Source organism: Lingula anatina, chromosome 6, assembly GCF_051362555.1.
Source record: "Lingula anatina isolate TDL-2025a chromosome 6, LinAna3.0, whole genome shotgun sequence".
Taxonomy (NCBI): domain Eukaryota; kingdom Metazoa; phylum Brachiopoda; class Lingulata; order Lingulida; family Lingulidae; genus Lingula; species Lingula anatina.
In genome coordinates, this window is record NC_141772.1 from 12,828,549 (window position 1) to 12,848,764 (window position 20,216).

Here is a 20,216-nt window from a genome sequence, read left to right on the forward strand (position 1 = left end):
TACAAACAAAGATGTTATTTATCAGAGACATGTTATTAAAGCAGCTCCAATCGTATACAACTGTACTTTTATATCGGTCGTCACTAAAAGCCACCCAAAGGCAAGCTGCCAAAGTAGCCTCCTCTTGTCGTCGTTATGCACGTACTGGCAGGTTTCTTAGATAAGACGGACATTTGTATAGTGTTCCAAACAGAGCTTCAGCGTAATAAGCTTATCTGTAAACAGCGTCATCCCTAGAAACAGCTGGGTTTGACAACAGAGCATAAACCAATATTACTATTGGCAGATTAACTGTATTATAATAAATTCACTACTGAATCTTCGCCATCAGCCTGTTAGAGAAACCGTGTAAAAGAAAATAGACTGAAGATCACAAATTAACGGACCATTCCTACTTTCAACCATGTCTAAAGTGACCGAGCTGCAAACTTTCCCGACGTCTACTGACACCCTGACGTCAAGGGATGACGCCCCAGATATGGTGAACAGGGATCCTAATGATATAAACGCACATTTGAAGGTAATTTTTTAATGTCTACATAGGCCCTATAGGTACATGCATGGGAGCGTGCTTACCTTTTACGCGCGTGTGCGTCTATTGTTGATTTGATCTTCAGCGATACTTCATATTAATTTGAAAATAAGTGCACTGATTATCTGTTTTTCGACTTTGCTGCATCATTTTAGGGAACTATCTCGTAAAATTCCTGGTGGCGAACAATTTTTTCATGTTCATTATCGTTTTTAAATATGCCCATCCAGAGGTCGTTTGTACACTGCAAATAAGACGTAGGCCTAGATAATATAATGTTATTCATATTTGGGTCAATAATAATAATAATAATAATAATAATAATAATAATAATAAAATTATTTTTAACAAAAATGTCTGTTTTTTCCTTTATATGTTTTTCATCGTATTTCATTTATCAACATGTATTTCTATACGATATCAGCTTTGATTTAACCCGTAATTAAGTAGCCATCCATGCTTTACAATAACAGTGCTGGATTGCAAACAACAGGGCAACCGTAAACTCATGATTGAAAATGTTTAGGTTTGTTCAAGAAATCCCCGAAGATATCCATACTTATCTTTCTCTTGGTTGCCAATAAGGAATCAAAGAGATATTTGACTATCCTATGCCAAATAGTAGGCAAGGGGATTATCTCAAGTCCTTGTGCTCACGTTTGCGCTCCTTTCGGTAACTAAGAGGCGGAATGTATTAGCCCGACGAGTAGGCCTAATAACTTTTAAAGTAAGTACAAGGTGTAAAAATGAACCGAAAAAGTTTGATTAACATTTAGAAATTATGGAAACGTTGTTAAATGCAAAGCTATACAAATTTTCAATTTAAGAGAATGGTGAGATACGAAGTATGTCTGCCTTGTAATCCCCCCCCTCCACCCCAGAATATCCCATGGTAACGGTAACGCACACAAACATAGTTTCCACTAAAAGATAAGAACGTCCTAAAGTTTTTCTGCCATTAGGCATTTTACACTGAAAAATAGAGACTAATTTCAACAGAGCGACGGTAAGACTAACAGCGTGTTATTGTTCAAGAAAATTAAAGGAAAATGGATGAGGTTGATATGGTACAGCGCGATCCTAATGATTTAAACGCTCACGTCAAGGTAGGTACATTGTGAAATGGATACACCTGCCAATGGATAGAAAACTTAAAAAAAAATTGATTCATAAGCTTAAGCAGCGCAATTATATTTCAATAATGAAAAGGTACTTTACTTTATCCATGTAAGAGAATTCAGCTAATGATTCAATGCGTACACAATTAATGTTGACATTTAAGGAAATTCTGTGAGAGAGAAATGCGTCTTATCTCTTTATTATTATTATTATTATTATTATTATTAATTTTTTGGTGACTTCAAATCTGTCACTTCCAGTGCTTTGGTTTTGTATGAATCTTTTCGTCTGGGCTTGGTATTTGTCAAAGGGACAATTTGTAAACTTTGGGACTGAAAAATGCTGTCACGAATTCCATTGATTTCTTCGTTAAGACCCAGTATTTTCTTGCCTTAAATTCAATGATATTTTAAAAAGATGAAATTAAAGCAAATAACTGCTTGACCAATATAGCCGTCAGCCAAGATAACGTTGATGTGAAATAGTTTTTATTTTTCTTTACTAATGTAAAATTGAAATTTTTGGCATTTAAGTAAAAAAGATAGCCTTTAATTTAATCACGTAAGAGGCAGTTTGGGCATCCTGTTTGAATAAAGATATCAAGGGTAACAGATTTGCAAGAACCAACTATTTAAAAGGTTCTTATAATTACAAGAACTAACTCTTTTAAGGGGTTCTTATAAAAGATTAAAAACGAAGGCACAGAAAAATATCGGTACTTTAAAAATATGCAATGTCCAATATCAAAGGCATTTTACTCATTTTACTCATTATTTTACTTATTTATGTACTTTTTGTGGAATGTCCCATTAACGCCATCATCCGTCTTTCACACTCATGGTCTACTATCATCACAACCAGCCTCGTTTTCGAACACCAGTTGTCTTCACAAATACCGTAGTCCAACACAACCGTAACGAGACAGGTGTCTTAGATCCCGTTCCCATACCTAAATCGATCTAGCAAGACCGGATCTCCGAGGAGTTTCTCATTAATTTGAATTCAGCTTTAGCGGCTGTGATGTCTGGCACGCCTACTGAAGCTGTTAAAGGGTTACTAACTATTTTTAAGCAGCTTCAGTAGGCGTGCCAGACATCTAAGCTGGGTCGATCCCGATAGATCGATCTAGGTATGGGAACGGGGTGTAAAAAGCACCAACAACGTCCCCTGAAGTCACTTTTCTGCCATCACAACAACAGTCTCCGTGGCTATGGATATGGTGGCTTCAAAGACGAACTCGTGCACACACAAGCGAATTATTAGGCTATCAGCAGAACTGTGCAATGAAACTATTTGCATTTTGGATATTCCGCCAGATTACACTTTATCTTTTATTACATCATTGTAAACCAAAGTTAGAGGGGAAAATGTCATGTTAGTGTAAATCTATAGCAACAACGTTTAGTAACTTCCCCAGTACAACACCTACCGTTTTCATATATTTAGGACATTTTCCGAAAAGAATTCATTCACTAAAACCTGGAACGTTGCAAAAACACTTTTGGGTGACACAGTTAGGGCTTTTCTCAACTGTCAGGTACTGAGCAGTGGCCTATGGTGGGAATACATGTACAACGTTTTATTCAGAAAAATCTAGTTACAGGGGCCTAGAAGTCTTTCCTCACACGAGAATAATACGCCCCTGTACCAAAAGCATTCCCAGCAGGCATAGTTGCGTTGGATCAACGTTGAAAACAGGTTGATACATGCACATTGGATTGCCGTTGATCTACCTAAATTCAATGTAAATCAACGTTGATCCAGCCACGTCGAAACACCGTCATAATGTGACGTTGACTCAACGTTGTATTTTGGTTACTGACACAACCTTGCAGACATGGATTGTAATTTAAAATATTAATTGTTGAAACGTGATACTTTGTTTATCAATATACTGTAACTAACTTTATCTAAATAATCAAAAAAAGTGTTAAAAGTAAAAGTGACAGTTGTTTTGTGTCTTTAGTGAACTAGTGAATTTTCTTAACTTGTTATTCAGAAATACATTCCAATAAACTGAATTCCTTGCAAGGTCAGCTAACACTAGGATGAATAAGTTGCTGTAAATGCGATTGAGTGAATAAATAAAGTTAACAGTTCTTGGTAACCTGTTATACATAGGTTGAGGTGACTGTGACTTTGATATATATATATATATATATATATATATATATATATATATATATATTAATCTAAACCTTGGAAATTTTAACTTAAAGGCCATACCTTTATACCCTACCCTCAGGTCATTTCAATGTCTTTTCATGCAAGAATGTTGTCTAACAACTGGAGTTGATACAATGTTGTTATCTGACGTTGATACAACGTTGTTATCTGAGGTTGAGTCAACTTTCAAATCCAATGTTTATCCAACGTCTTATCAACGTTATAGTTCAACGTTGTTTCAATGTTAAAACAACATATTTTGCCTGCTGGGTTGATTAGGCTTGAAAATTATGCATTTTTTCATTCTAGACCCAATTCGAGGACATCTTCGGCGAACCCGAGGGAACCCAGAGCATTGACTGTGTCTGGCGAAACGCTTTCAAGTGTTTCACGGGAGGGAAAAACTGCTGCTACAAGTTCATCACCATCATCTGCGCCCTGCCAATCGCGCTCTGTTGGGGCTGCGAGTTCGCCATGATAACGTTCGATCACGTGTGGAACCTCACGCCTGCGTACCGGTCCTTCGAGATCTACCTCACGTGCTCCAAGCGGTACTTTGGCGCATGCGTGCACTGCATTTGCGATCCTTGTTGCGAGGCGGCTGGGCTGCTTTTTAGTAACATTAAGATTGCCAAAAGTTAACTGTTATATTTACGAATACGCACAGTGTGAAGTAAATCGGTCTATTCTATATATTCGGTATATTCTATATATTCTTCATGACCGAGGAACAGAATGCCGTCCGTTTGGTCTGCAAATTGAACAATCTCAAATTGTTGAGAACAAAACATGATTTTGACGCTTTATTTCGTAAAATAAAACACAAAAGGACAATTTTATACATTTGAAAAATCTCCTTTAGTTTTTTACGTGTATAATTTAAATGCTTGCCACTTGATTAATTTGATTTGTCATTCTAATTTGTAATTATGAAACTAACTGTTTCAAGAGTTAAGACAAACTCAAATGCACACCACTATCACTACTACCTGTGTTTTATTGTGATAATAAACTTTGATAAAGGCAAATAACCATCTTGATTATACAGCACCGATAGGTGATTTATAGGTGCAATAGACCTGGTATAAATGACAACGTGAGTCTCTATGATAAATTCACTACTACCATTACTACTCCTACTACCTCTGAAACTCTGTGTTATGCCGTTCATTTCAAAGTTAATTAAGTATGATGTGACGCAGTTTAGTCTCTTATCATTGAACAAGTTACACCTCATTTTGATATATGCCAGCGGCTGTTGGTTGTTGTTGATTACTTTCGTTTGCTGGCATGCCAAGAACAGTGTACGTGCTGTCACTGGCATTAGCATACTCAGCCACGCGGTTGTCTTTTGACATAGTTTTGACCTCCAGTGACATATACTCGTGTTCCCTATCAGCACTGTCTGGCGGACTCAAACTGTTTTGGTATATCTTTGAGGTGTCACAGTTAACCGCGTTAGCAGGTGTTGGATGTCTGTGACTATCTTTGATTGCTACAGTACTAAGGGCAGTATAATCGCTGTCATTAACGTTAACATATTCAGCCACGCGGTTAACTGTTGACATAGTTTTGACCTCCAGTGACACATACTCGTGCTCCCTATCAGCACTGTCTGGCTGACTCAAACTGTTTTGGTGTAACGCGGAGGTGTCGCTGAGAACCGCTTTAACGGCCCTGGGCGGCTGGGAGGAGTGGCACTGTTTACTGAATGGAAACGAAATGCAATAGTTCACATGTACCCCTTATCAGGAAGAAGGTTAAAAGACAAATTAATTTAGAAGGAGGAATATCAGAATTCGTAATGCGTAAACATATTTCAAACCAAAACCCTAAGAATTGATGAATCTATATATGCTTACACCATGGCAGGGATAGCCGACATCGTCCAGATGCACCAATACATTAAAGAAAACACGTCGATTTAAGCATTAAATATTTTATATTCACATATTTTATATCATATGGTACTCTGATATATAACACTTAAAATTGGACAAACTTTGCAGGGTCTGATGCATTTATACAATCATAGCCTAAAAGGTGTCTCTTTTCATTTTACGTGTAGGCTACCCTTTATCGTTACCTTTGTTTGGAATGTACATGTTTTTTATAGTCTCTTTTGACTTACCGTCTACGTTTGACGAATACAACAACTGTTACAACAATTAATATCAGCACTATCACTCCAGTAACGCCCACACCGATACTGAGACCAATGTTGGGGTCTGTGGATGCTGCTTGGGTACCATCCCCTGGCAACACCGCTGAATAAAATAAACAGTTTAGCTTTAACTGTTTTATATGCTCCACTAGTTAGCGAACTTTTATTTAAAAAGTACAATCTTTGATTTTGCATAAAAATAAGCAAAGGGTTTTCAGTTTTATTTTTCTGAAATGTAAAGATAAACACTGCACATAATGTAACAATTAATGTAGAAACAGTATTTCGATCAAAGTTATAACAGTATTGTAGAGGACCACATAGCGTGTCTGAGTGTCAAAGTATTAAAGTGGAGAGTGATTTTATTACAGACCCCTGTCTGAGTCAAATTGCAGACACCTGTCTGCGTTGATGACCAAGTCAATTTGCATGGGGATTCGAGAGGATACCCATTATTCATATGCCTTAAAATTCGTACCTGTACAACTCAGAGAGTCCACCCCAAATCCACCGGTTTCATCACACGTCAAGGTTACACTGGTATTACCATCTCGGAACTGAAATCCTTTTATGCATTTGAATTCAACTGATGCCATGAAGAACAGATTCGTACCATCAGAGGTCGTCACTGTATTGTTTAAATGAGGTAAAGTACATGTTCTTTTTATGCAGTCAGGTATTGGCGGTTCCAGAGTATTTGTCGCAATGCATTGTGACTTAAATGGCACGTCGACCTCAAACCCAGAAAAATGATATCCAGGAATGCAGGAAAATGTCAAATTCTGCATGTAAACATATGGTCCTTCTGCTGCCAAATTCAAATTCAATTTATTACCAGGAAAACCACACGATATGGGAACACAGCTAGGCAAACTCTGATCAAATGTACCATCGGCTTGACAAGTTAGGTTCTTGATCATTGACGTGTCGTTGAATTGGAAGCCAGTGTCGCATGTATATGTGACAGTTTGTCCTTCAAAGGTAACGTAACGCTGTGTTACCTGTCTCAGGTGATCATTTACAGGAAGGACACATGTTCCTGGAAGTAAGGCAAACCTTTTCAAGTTTATGAAAAGTCCAATAAAAACAGCAGGAATTGTACACATAAATATTACGAGGGTATAATCGTTAGGTGAACATGTAGCAAACTGACGATTAAATGTATAATTCTAAATCTTTTCTTCGTTTTCTATTTTGATGTCTTTTTGATATCAGACTTACTGGTGCACGTTTTCCTCTCCCCTTCAAACGTTCCTCTAGGACTGCAAGTCAGTGTGAAACTGTAACCAGAACCATCGCTGAGTTGATACCCACTGTTACAGGTATAGGTAACAGTGCTGCCAAATCTGTAACCTCCAGGTGCCGGAGAGGGGGCTGCGTTAGGTATAGTCAGGGCAGTGCATTCCACATCTAAAAACAAAGTGTATGTCTGTAATGGAATCCATCAGTCACAATAATGATAAAAAATGACAACTTAATTGCACAAAGGACCTTATTTATTGATGGTTTCCACTAACACTTCTATCTTTTATTTATTACTTTCATTTGCATTAGAAGAGGTTTATGATAAATGCAAAAGCGATATCTTTGAGGGTCTAGTAGTGCTCCATGTGTATGCTGTTTAATTCTGAAACAGTCGTACCGATTTTTATTTGAATAGTTTGCATCATGTTTTTCTATCCGAAGCATAACATTGTGAAGACACCTATTTATGTAGAGGATGCATTAAAATACATGGACGTAGGGGCGGCTCCAGAGTTATTTGAAGGGGGGGTCCGGGGATGGGATGCGAAACCGACCCTCCTCCCCCCTTGGCATGGGGTTCGGGGGCCGCTTAAGGGCCCCGAAAATAATTGGTATTTTAGAGGGCGAACGGTGCCATTTGGTACGGTTTAGAACTATGATTCATCTAGTCAAAATTATAATTTCAGGACCCCCCTAACCTCCCTTCTAAATCCGCCACTCTGGACGTATCTAAATAACAATGAAAATCAACGGCCTACTTACAACCAAGACACTGGTCACCGGTACGTCCCAGGTTACACACACACTCCTCTGAAGATATCTGTGTCAGTGAAGTGTACGTTCTCACACACGTTCCTCCTGTAGAGCAGAGGCAGTTGTAGGAGGGATGGCCTGTAGGAAACATACCAAACCTTTGGTTACTCTTTTTGGTAATTCAAGAAGTTGCTGGATAGTTAACGTTTATTTGTGTTAACGTAACTTCTGAATGGTATTGGGTATGTTTGATAGGTTTTGACCGTATTCTTTGACACACCAACATCGTTTTAACTTCCTCAGTACTTTATCTTACTTTACTTTGGGTCTTTATTCACCTCCATGAGATAATATCCTTATTGAGAAATTAAAAAAAAAATAAATATCTAAATAAAAATAGTGATTAAAAATCATTTTGATTTGCATCTTACCAGGACATTGTTTCATTTGATGGTGACGAACATTGCTTCCAAATCTTAATCGACTGCACGAAGTAGAACTGTAATGGAACCAGCACCACCTCCCATCCCAGTCAACTGCCTCACATGTTGGGTCATAGTTACAGGCCTGTAAACAGCGGGATAGTGGCCTATAACCCTTTAGTGCGCCTCCGCTGTGGCTTATATTTTCATATACGTACAACACGTACTCTGACACTAAAACAGAAGATTTTCAGAATTAATATATATATATATATGTCTGATGAACAGTCAGTTGTCACGTTTTCTACAGTTATAACGAGGTGTACATTATGTAAGCCGTTTAGGTCACACCTCTATATTGGAAAAGGAAGTATCTGAAATGGATTTATTTTCAAAGTCAAATTCTTGGTTGAATTCCAGTTGATACTGTGGCCGGTGTCTATTACATGTTCAGAAACGGCAGAGCTGGTATTGCCAACAGTCACTGATGTTCTGTGTTCGCTTACCCTGGTGTTCAACTGCCTACCTTTCTTACCAATGTAAAAGCAATTGCAGCCATGACAGTTGATCTTACACATACTGTATATATAGTCCCACAACGCTGTTCTTGAGGGGTCTTGTCCTTTGGTGCCACTAAGTATTGTTTCAATGTGCACTGGGGTCTGAAAGTCCTTTTGACACTCACCGGATTTTTTCCAAATTATTTTTCATCAGTTTCATCAATTTGCCCCTCATTGTGACTGGTTGGTTTTTGTTTTGTTGCAGCAGAATATCCCGAAAGACAGTGAGTCCTGTACCCTGGTGGTGAGATTTTGATACATTGGGCATGGTCTCTGTGTAGGTACATCAGTCTGGGCATTACTCTATAAAACTGTGCGGACCGTTCCGTTTGGCAATGTCTGTCTTTTTCGTGCCATTCTGCCACGGAATAACAATTTTGTAACACACTGCTTGTCGCATTTCACACACTGCAAAACCGACAAATTCTTCTGTGCAGTAGTTGCCGACATGTGGATACTTTTTTGACAGAACCATACCCTCCTAAAGTCAAGTTTTGACCAGCTCAAAGGAGCACTACCCAATTAAATCACTGCATATTACGCAATACAGCAGAGCAATAGACATGGTAGTGAGTTAATTGGTAGCGACACACCTTACTACACACGTCTTCTCTATTTACATATCTTATATGAAAAAGGAACTCAAAAAAGAACTCATTTTTACTTAGGCATAAAACATTCCATATTAAATGTCTAGTCTGTAGATCCTGCACACTATCTCTGAAGCGCAAGAGATTCCATAACTTCACTAGGTATATGTCGAAACGGGGAGAAGCTGACATTGTAATTAAATGATATAAAATGGTAATATGCCATTTTAAGTAGGAAAATAAAAAAGGACATTTGGTTCAGGAGATGGATAAAGAAAGATCACGTTTTTATCCAGTTGTAATCTGCAGCAAAAAAGTGTATCAGTAATACTCACTTCCACATACTGGCGGTTCCTTATCAAAAACATCCTCTCGGTCAGTGCACGTGATTGTAAGAGTACCGTATATATGGATGTATGGAGGTGCGACACACGTGTAGGTAACACTTTGGTGACTGTTAACACGGGCAGTAAATGGGGTTCGACTTGAATGAGGAACGTCTGGCACGACACACCCTATAGTACGAAATACCCAAGTGGTCAAAACATTTTTTCTTTGCATGAACAGGTGTCTTTTTTATAAATAGTTGTCTCGTTTTTCTAATACTATTCGCAGTTAAAGCATTTTATGGATATATATTTATCCTCTTTTCTTTCGGTGTTAACTACACACATTGGACAATAGAAGTGTTACCCCCTGAATCAGAGTAATCAAAGTTATTAACCTGAACAGGCGGAATATAAGCGATGTCAGAATATCGATACAGTTGAATTGTTCAGTCAGAACCGTTTCTTTTGTGAAATTTGATGTTAATAAAATGATATCAGGAGCACATCATTCCACAGCCATTTATCTCTCCCAAAGTATTGGTTCAGAAGGGGTGACACTTCTATTGTCCAGTGTGTGTAGTATAAGTGTGACCAGAGACAACTTACCCGCGTCAGTTCCATGTAGGTCAACGACCAAACTGTATATACAGAAAAATACATACAGTTGTAACAATTCCTTCATTGTGGCCACTCTTGTCCTTAAATGAGGTAAGTTTACATGAGTGTTCTGAATGCAACCTAAGGCTAACTGACATATTATCTTTAGTTTGTTCAACTCTCAAAGAAAACGATGTCCGATTCTTATAGATTTAATACATTTATTGGTAAAAAAATCTTGTCTTAGTTTACTTTTAATTCACCATGCAAGATTTATCTTTTCCAAATCTTTGATGAAATTTATTTGACCATTCGCTACAAAGAAAAAAAATTGTTAAACGTGGTACAGTCTAGGACATATTCTAGTTTAAGTGCAAGGCACTTGCATCGAGGAGCTTCGGTTTGTGGCTTGTTCTTGCCCCCCATGGGCTGAAGTCGTCTTTTAACTTTCTGGGAAAAATAAATGGGTTACGAAGGCAAAGCAATATAGTGTGCGGTATATAATCCCACATGTAGCACTTGACCAAAACACCATTTGAAGTTACCTGTGCAAAATGGGCACATTTTGGGGAGGTCTGGTGGGGCCCTCTCTGACCGAGCTCTTGAATATGTAAAAACATATTCCTATTGAAATAATATTGGATTTATGAGACTTCATGAGACATGATTTGGTCAAAGTTGTGCAAAAACAAAATGCCCCCTCCCCCTGCATAATACGTACAGCGTCAGCCCAGCAAAGTAGACTAATATTATCTTAATTTTAATGTACATAACATTATTATGTATTTACGTGCAATTCACTGGCGTGTTACAAGTCGTTTTCTTGGTAGCATATGCGTGTGTAAACTTACCTTACTCTGAAACTGGCGCTCGCATAGCCAGAATAGCCAGAGTCTTGTGGACGATGTAATGGCGACGAGGTTAAGTTAGTTTCCTGTGTTGATCAGGAAGTATATCACCTTTTACATTTTTTATTTCAACGTGACCTAGATTCACGTGCACTATGTACATAAGTTAAACGTCTATACCTGTGCGGCAAGAATACTTGTTGTTTATTAGTGTCTTACCCCCTGTAGATGGCGTCATGCTAATACAATATTTAAATCCATTTGTACAAAGTAAGGCAGAAGAGTATTACGGCTAACGCAACGAAAAGCATGAAGATTCTAGATATTATTTGCTATTTTTAATATGATCTAAATAAAAATATCGAAACTTAAGCTTTTACATTACAAGTTTATCTTTATATTATCAACTTCTACAATATGGACAAACAACAGTGCAGTGTCTTCAGTAGTAATAAAATATTACAAGGCAGTGGCAACAGAGGTTGGTACCATTGTTTTCATGTTTATATTTACCCTTTAGTAGCTTTGTTGTTAACACGGAGTAACACCGTGGGTCGTGTAAAATATAAAATGGGTCACTTCCTTGTTCACAAAACTTCGCAGATACTCACGTAGACCTCGAGCTCGCCAGACTTTGACAAGTCTTATCTTTTTAAGGTCATTCAACTGGCTACGGTAAGTATTAAACCCGTTACACGTACATGTACTATAATCAGTACACATAAGCATCAGAAAAGGTTCCGAAAGAATTGATGTAGATTGATCAGGATTGAACAGTATATTTGATAGTGTAAAAGCGACAAGGCAGGTAAGTGTAAATGCTTTGTACAGTAAGTGACATGTTCTACAGGATACTTTAACTCACAGTACTTAAGTGTTGGGGGTGGTCGGCTCATGCCCTAGTTAGATTCCACTTTACCAAAATAACACGATTCAGAGCTGGGCCTCTGAGGACGTGTATTTTGACAGCGCCCCTTGCATAGTTGAGAGCGACTTTTTGAGTGTGTAAGGCTTCTCGCCTTTATTGTGAGGAAAGATTGTCTCTGATAGGAAGGTAGGTGTCTCACCTACATAGTATCAGATTTATAGATACCGGTCTACATAGCTAGGTGCCCTGAAAAGGGCATTTCGTGATTGGCACGATAGAGGCGTCTCGCCTTTCGAGGGAGGGGGGAAGGTGGACTGGTTGCAGAAAGCGCTTTTCGGTCAACAAGTGACCTTCATCAGCTGCAGAGTCCGAGATAAAAAAAAAAAAGAAAAATTTAGGGACGTAGGGGTTGGTAGGCAAAGGTGTCTCGCCTTTGTTTAGTAAGTTTTCATCAATGGTGTCTCGCCATTGTGAATGATACGAGCCATCTCGGCTTCTAAGTATCATGCTTTGTTTAATGTGTTTTCATCAATGGTGTCTCGCCATTGTGAGTAATACGAGCCATCTCGGCTTTATAGTATCATGCTTGATCACAAGTGTCTCGCTTGTGTCAAGGTGGACGGTATGAATTGAGCATGTGAGTGGCTCAAGAGTCGGAGGTCGACTGAGATTTGTCGAAATTGTGTCAAATGCGAGAACGAGGCCGGGATCTGATTGGTTGTTTTAGTTATGACTTTTGATTGGCTGTTCTCGTGGTGCATCTTGATCCTATCTGTTTAGATGTAGTTTGTTTGGTTACATTTTTTTTGCAAGGTTTTTTAACCTCGGATCAAATTCATCAGTATCCTAATTCTGTGCATGTGCGTATTAACACTGAGCTGTCGTTGGCTTAGTTGGTCTCTATAGGCGTGTGTTGCTTTAAAAATATAGACCTTGTTTGAAGGGAACACCGACGTTAAGGGACACTGCAGTGTTGCGTGTTTCCCGTTGGTCCTAAATATGTGTCATTAAAGAACATTGTGATTGGCTGATTGTCAAGCCTTTGTCCGGTGTCTTATGTCTTGCGAGTCGAAAATGTATGCACAGAATCCTCCGACAAGTGTAATTTTTGGTTCAGTGGGTATTTGTCGGGTTTTCTTGATTACCACTATTGTTACTAGTGGGTAATAGGAATGTAGGTATCTCGCCTACGTGGTATGTGATTATCATGTGTCCATGTATCTAGGTACATGGATCTTCTTGTCCTTTATGATCCGTAGGTTAGAGCGTGTTTTGATAAAGCAGAAAAAACCCCGTCCTGCCAGTACCCAAAACACTAGCTACAAGGTAACCAATGTTAAGGGACGGTTCCCGGTACGGACAGTCCGACATTGCGGCCGGCCCCAGGGCCAAGTGAATACATGTTGGGGGTGGTCGGCTCATGCCCTAGTTAGATTCCACTTTACCAAAATAACACGATTCAGAGCTGGGCCTCTGAGGACGTGTATTTTGACAGCGCCCCTTGCATAGTTGAGAGCGACTTTTTGAGTGTGTAAGGCTTCTCGCCTTTATTGTGAGGAAAGATTGTCTCTGATAGGAAGGTAGGTGTCTCACCTACATAGTATCAGATTTATAGATACCGGTCTACATAGCTAGGTGCCCTGAAAAGGGCATTTCGTGATTGGCACGATAGAGGCGTCTCGTGTTGGGGGTAGTATGTGTTGGGGGTGGTCGGCTCATGCCCTAGTTAGATTCCACTTTACCAAAATAACACGATTCAGAGCTGGGCCTCTGAGGACGTGTATTTTGACAGCGCCCCTTGCATAGTTGAGAGCGACTTTTTGAGTGTGTAAGGCTTCTCGCCTTTATTGTGAGGAAAGATTGTCTCTGATAGGAAGGTAGGTGTCTCACCTACATAGTATCAGATTTATAGATACCGGTCTACATAGCTAGGTGCCCTGAAAAGGGCATTTCGTGATTGGCACGATAGAGGCGTCTCGCCTTTCGAGGGAGGGGGGAAGGTGGACTGGTTGCAGAAAGCGCTTTTCGGTCAACAAGTGACCTTCATCAGCTGCAGAGTCCGAGATAAAAAAAAAAAAAGAAAAATTTAGGGACGTAGGGGTTGGTAGGCAAAGGTGTCTCGCCTTTGTTTAGTAAGTTTTCATCAATGGTGTCTCGCCATTGTGAATGATACGAGCCATCTCGGCTTCTAAGTATCATGCTTTGTTTAATGTGTTTTCATCAATGGTGTCTCGCCATTGTGAGTGATACGAGCCATCTCGGCTTTATAGTATCATGCTTGATCACAAGTGTCTCGCTTGTGTCAAGGTGGACGGTATGAATTGAGCATGTGAGTGGCTCAAGAGTCGGAGGTCGACTGAGATTTGTCGAAATTGTGTCAAATGCGAGAACGAGGCCGGGATCTGATTGGTTGTTTTAGTTATGACTTTTGATTGGCTGTTCTCGTGGTGCATCTTGATCCTATCTGTTTAGATGTAGTTTGTTTGGTTACATTTTTTTTGCAAGGTTTTTTAACCTCGGATCAAATTCATCAGTATCCTAATTCTGTGCATGTGCGTATTAACACTGAGCTGTCGTTGGCTTAGTTGGTCTCTATAGGCGTGTGTTGCTTTAAAAATATAGACCTTGTTTGAAGGGAACACCGACGTTAAGGGACACTGCAGTGTTGCGTGTTTCCCGTTGGTCCTAAATATGTGTCATTAAAGAACATTGTGATTGGCTGATTGTCAAGCCTTTGTCCGGTGTCTTATGTCTTGCGAGTCGAAAATGTATGCACAGAATCCTCCGACAAGTGTAATTTTTGGTTCAGTGGGTATTTGTCGGGTTTTCTTGATTACCACTATTGTTACTAGTGGGTAATAGGAATGTAGGTATCTCGCCTACGTGGTATGTGATTATCATGTGTCCATGTATCTAGGTACATGGATCTTCTTGTCCTTTATGATCCGTAGGTTAGAGCGTGTTTTGATAAAGCAGAAAAAACCCCGTCCTGCCAGTACCCAAAACACTAGCTACAAGGTAACCAATGTTAAGGGACGGTTCCCGGTACGGACAGTCCGACATTGCGGCCGGCCCCAGGGCCAAGTGAATACATGTTGGGGGTGGTCGGCTCATGCCCTAGTTAGATTCCACTTTACCAAAATAACACGATTCAGAGCTGGGCCTCTGAGGACGTGTATTTTGACAGCGCCCCTTGCATAGTTGAGAGCGACTTTTTGAGTGTGTAAGGCTTCTCGCCTTTATTGTGAGGAAAGATTGTCTCTGATAGGAAGGTAGGTGTCTCACCTACATAGTATCAGATTTATAGATACCGGTCTACATAGCTAGTAACAATAGTGGTAATGAAGAAAACCCGACAAATACCCACTGAACCAAAAATTACACTTGTCGGAGGATTCTGTGCATACATTTTCGACTCGCAAGACATAAGACACCGGACAAAGGCTTGACAATCAGCCAATCACAATGTTCTTTAATGACACATATTTAGGACCAACGGGAAACACGCAACACTACAGTGTCCCTTAACGTCGGTGTTCCCTTCAAACAAGGTCTATATTCTTAAAGCAACACACGCCTAAAGAGACTAACTAAGCAAACGATAGCTCAGTGTTAATACGCACATGCACAGAATTAGGATACTGATGAATTTGATCCGAGGTTAAAAAACCTTGCAAAAAAATGTAACCAAACAAACTACATCTAAACAGATAGGATCAAGATGCACCACGAGAACAGCCAATCAAAACTCATAACTAAAACAACCAATCAGATCCCGGCCTCGTTCTCGCATTTGACACAATTTCGGCAAATCCTCAGTCGACGTCCGACTCTTGAGCCATTCACACGCTCAATTCATACCGTCCACCTTGACCCAAGCGAGACACTTGTGATCAAGCATGATACTATAAAGCCGAGATGGCTTGTATCACTCACAATGGCGAGACACCATTGATGAAAACACATTAAACAAAGCATGATACTTAAAAGCCGAGATGGCTCGTATCATTCACAATGGCGAGACACCATTGATGAAAACTTACTAAACAAAGGCGAGACACCTTTGCTTACCAGCCCCTACGTCCCTAAATTTTCCTTTTTTTTTATCTCGGACTCTGCAGCTGATGAAGGTCACTTGTTGACCGAAAAGCGCTTTCTGCAACCAGTCCACCCTTCCCCCTCCCCCGGAAAGGCGAGACGCCTCGATCGTGCCAATCACGAAATGCCCTTGTCAGGGCACCCTAAGTAGATCGGTATCTATAAATCTCATACTATGTAGGTGAGACACCTACCTTCCTATCAGAGACGATCTTTCCTCATAAAAAAGGCGAGAAGCCTTACACACTCAAAAAGTCGCTCTCAACTATGCAAGGGGCGCTGTCAAAATACACGTCCTCAGAGGCCCAGCTCTGAATCGTGTTATTTTGGTAAAGTGGAATCTAACTAGGGCATGAGCCGACCACCCCCAACACAACAACAATTAGCCTGAACCGTATACGCATCTCTCTTAAATATTACCAACGTTATAAGGCCTGCAGTGTATGTAATTAGAACTGATTGCAATTTGTCATTATCTTGCATTACACCACGTACATACCTGAGGCAGAAGGGCGACAGAACGATTGGTCTTCTCTTGTAAGACATTTTAATTACGCGACTTAAAGGGAGGGGGTGGGTGGAGAGAGAAATCAGTACAACAAAGTTTTATAAATCAAATTTTTTTTACAGTTAGCGTTTTGTTTTGGGCCATTTTTCAAATGGAGCAGTATACGGCCTGGGTTGGTTCAATTTAATAGGCCCTAAAGTGTACTTATGATACAGATTTTTTTACTCTCTTTCACGAGGCCATGTTCATGGAGTAGGGGGAGGGGTGGAATTAAGGTGATACTAATATGTCAAAGACAAGCTTTCAAAGTTCCAATTGCATAAACCATAATAGTACACGTAAGTCACCCAAATGCCTTTAATTTGGCAGTGGTGGGTTTGGAAACAAATGACCACAAAGGTTTGGGTGTTCGTCCTTCAAAAAGGACGAACACTCCTTCGGAACACATATTAGGAGGGTACATGTACGAGTAGCTAGATAAAAATAAGATAACAAAGCAGGCGTGCTACTTTATCAGAACGTACTGATCGAGAAATGTTAATAAGTTACATCTCGCAGTTGTGTAGTAGTACAGTAATGCTGTTACATGCTGTAGCGCCTGGGATTATTTGCCTCTTTCTTGGTTCAATTAAAAAGTTGGGTTTTTTTTTTCTATCAAAGATCTAAGAGGAAATGTCCTGGTGTTTTTTTAATATCAAGGTATTTATTCAATCTTATTTTTTTTACTTTGCTAGCTTCGAAAACTCGTTTTCGACAGTAAGTCGGTCAGTCTGTCTGTCGTTTTTAAGTTTGTCTGTTAGCACTCTACAGGCCGCTTTCATTGTCCATTGTTGTGTATATACCATTTGTTCATTAATGTATCTATTTATTTATTTATTTATTTGTATTTTATATTTGTTATTCTAATATCACATAAAGTTATACATAGAAAATGGTTGAACTTTTTTGTAACGTGCTTAAAAATACGTGTTGCTTTGATTATCAGAATTAAACTTCATTTGATAATGAGTCACCCTCTATGGTGATATTATTCAAGCAAAGATCTTTGTTTTTCGCATCAAGATACTTTAACTTGACATTTATTTCAGGGCAAGGACAACGAGACAATGAAAGGACTGTCGAGCATTGTAAAACCTTTTCTGATATTTTGTTTACTTCGTGGTTGGCAAGGGAACCATGCAGGTAAATGGAACAAGTTTTCACACAGGATGTATATGGACACCCCCCCCCCCCAAAAAAAAATATTACAATAAAACCATCCCTCTCTCCTGATTTATGTATTTTAGCAAATGTAAGTGAGACATTTTTATTCATGTTTCCACCCCCTTTTACATCTTACCAAAATCCTGGATCATGCAGTGAATGCGTTTACTTATTTCAAAGATTCAAATTACTATTCTAAAGATGATATAATTTTGCATGGTGGTTGCTGTGTTGAGCCTGAATAGAAACCTGTCTCATCTCCAGGAAAGTAGGGTCGGCACCAGAATTTACAAAATGGTTATCCCCGTCAATAAACAGATTGATGTAGCTTCTTTCAGTACGTCATATATGTGACTAGTTACTTTACTTATCTGTCGTTGCCGTTCCGCCGAACACTGGTGAAACTTGGTTACTAGTGGTATTCTTTTGGAGGAGGCAATGCATTCGCGAAAAACATCTCGCTAAAATTAGCCAGCTTTTTAAGATAAGATAAGATAAGATAAGATAAGATAAGATAAGATAAGAGTCTATTTAGCCAATTATAAAAATCGGAAATCATTTTCCTTTTGGAGCAATATACAGAGTAAAATAATAAAATAAAACAATACAATAAGTAGATAATTAAGAATTTAGTTTTGAGATCAAATTAAAATGCGTCACTGCACTTGGATACACTTGTACAATCATAGGTAAAAAGGGAGTAAAGACAAGGTGAAAGGACGCATCCCTGTGGTGCACCGGTATTTAAGACTGTTGTTTTTGAGCTAAAAGGACCGACTTTAACAGATTGTCTTCTATCTAAAAGAAAGTCTAAAATCCAGTCACAAACAAAAACAGGTAGCTTAAGATGATTTAAAAGTTTCAAATATTTTTTGGGGCACAATTGTGTTAAAAGCTGAACTGTAGTCAATAAATAAAATCCTTGCATAAGAGTGTTTGTTATCTAGGTGTTGTTCGTTTATCTTAAACACACATATAGTTTACATGATCTATATCTATTACTTTTTTAAAACTCAGCTTCGACCAAAGTAAATAACTTAATTATCGTGGAAGGCTTTAAGACAAGACTTTTTGAGATTTATACAACCTCTGATTTTAAGCTTGATTTTGAAAAAAATAAAAGAAAAATTAGTCTACTTTATCATACATCACAATTTCAAAAATGAAAAAAAAAAACTCAAAATTTAAAATCAAGTGCTCCATATATGTATATCTATATATAAGGTTTTCTTACCATCATGTGTACTGACAGATAATGTGTTTGATAGGGAACCACCAGTATGTGGACGTGAGTATTTCTTTCACTGTGTATATTTTTCCTCAGATATCTATTAAATAAAAATCAAGGGCTTTCTTTATTAATTTCTTGAGTACTATGGGTATATTTTATCTACATTACATTGTGTAAATATAAAAAAGATACATTTGATTTTTTTAAAAGAAGGTAAATCTCTAAACATTGTAAGCTATATATCCGTGCACCGGTGTATTCAGGATTTTACTTGGGGTAGGGTCAAGAGAGGCATGCGTTTGGGGCGGCAAATAATTGCATCGATCCGCTTGCTGAACCCTTCCTGGCATAAAACGTACCCCGAGTTTGTTAATACCCCAGGTACCATTTGATTTGGCCACATGCTACTGGATACAACATATCATTCAGTAACTACACGTATGTATGACAAGGGAAGTGGTTGGTCGATAGACAAGGCATACTGAATACAACAAATTGACTCGGTTGCATTGAAAATAAATATATTTTAGATACTTCCTTTCCCAATTTGGAGTTGTGACTCAAAGGGCTTATATAATGCACACCTCGTTATTACTGTAGGAAACGTGACGGCAGCTGACTCTTACCTCATACATATATATCATTTCTGAAAATCTTTTGTTTCAGTGCCAGAATACGTATTGTATCTATATAATAATATAAGCATCAGCGGAGGCTCACGGAACACTAATTGGCCATTATCCAGCTGTTTACAAGCTTGTAACGAAGACCCAGCATGTGAGGCAGTTGACTGGGATGGGAGTTGTTGGTTTCATTACAGTTCTTCGTCGTGCAGTGGATTAGGATTTGTAAGCAATGTTCGGCACTATCAAATGAAACGATGTCCTGGTAAGCAATTGAAACAAAATTTTTGTTCACAATTTTTATTCTGTTATTAATTTATTAATATGTTTTATCTTATTAATTTAGTAAGATAAAGTAGT

The 20,216-nt window shown here is 38.8% G+C and overlaps 2 protein-coding genes and 2 long non-coding RNA genes across 5 annotated transcripts; 2 read left to right on the plus strand and 2 right to left on the minus strand.

Moving 5' to 3' along the window:
- Positions 1-356: 356 nt before the first annotated feature.
- On the plus strand, positions 357-4,607 carry LOC106165788 (caveolin-1-like). 2 transcript variants are annotated; one of them, XM_087016356.1, is made up of 2 exons: positions 357-520; positions 4,127-4,607. In XM_087016356.1, the coding sequence occupies exons 1-2, from the start codon at positions 404-406 to the stop codon at positions 4,457-4,459; spliced, it is 450 nt and encodes a 149-aa protein (XP_086872482.1). In that variant the 5' UTR covers positions 357-403; the 3' UTR covers positions 4,460-4,607. The 2 variants fall into 2 exon arrangements, with proteins under 2 accessions (XP_086872482.1, XP_086872483.1); XM_087016357.1 differs by lacking the exon at positions 357-520 and adding an exon at positions 1,485-1,638.
- LOC106165787 (E-selectin) lies at positions 4,608-8,130 on the minus strand. Its single transcript, XM_087015187.1, has 5 exons — positions 7,989-8,130; positions 7,203-7,391; positions 6,460-7,020; positions 5,949-6,084; positions 4,608-5,524 (listed from the first exon to the last, which is right to left on the minus strand). The coding sequence occupies exons 1-5, from the start codon at positions 8,128-8,130 to the stop codon at positions 5,044-5,046; spliced, it is 1,509 nt and encodes a 502-aa protein (XP_086871313.1). The 3' UTR covers positions 4,608-5,043.
- Positions 8,131-8,412: 282 nt separating this feature from the next.
- LOC106166023 (uncharacterized) lies at positions 8,413-11,495 on the minus strand. The gene is made up of 5 exons (XR_015335170.1): positions 11,329-11,495; positions 11,023-11,101; positions 10,487-10,578; positions 9,887-10,066; positions 8,413-8,635 (listed from the first exon to the last, which is right to left on the minus strand). It is a non-coding gene; the product is annotated as an uncharacterized LOC106166023 (long non-coding RNA).
- Positions 11,496-11,889: 394 nt separating this feature from the next.
- Positions 11,890-20,117, plus strand: LOC147761158 (uncharacterized). Its single transcript, XR_015335178.1, has 3 exons — positions 11,890-12,000; positions 17,888-17,981; positions 19,900-20,117. It is a non-coding gene; the product is annotated as an uncharacterized LOC147761158 (long non-coding RNA).
- Positions 20,118-20,216: the final 99 nt, after the last annotated feature.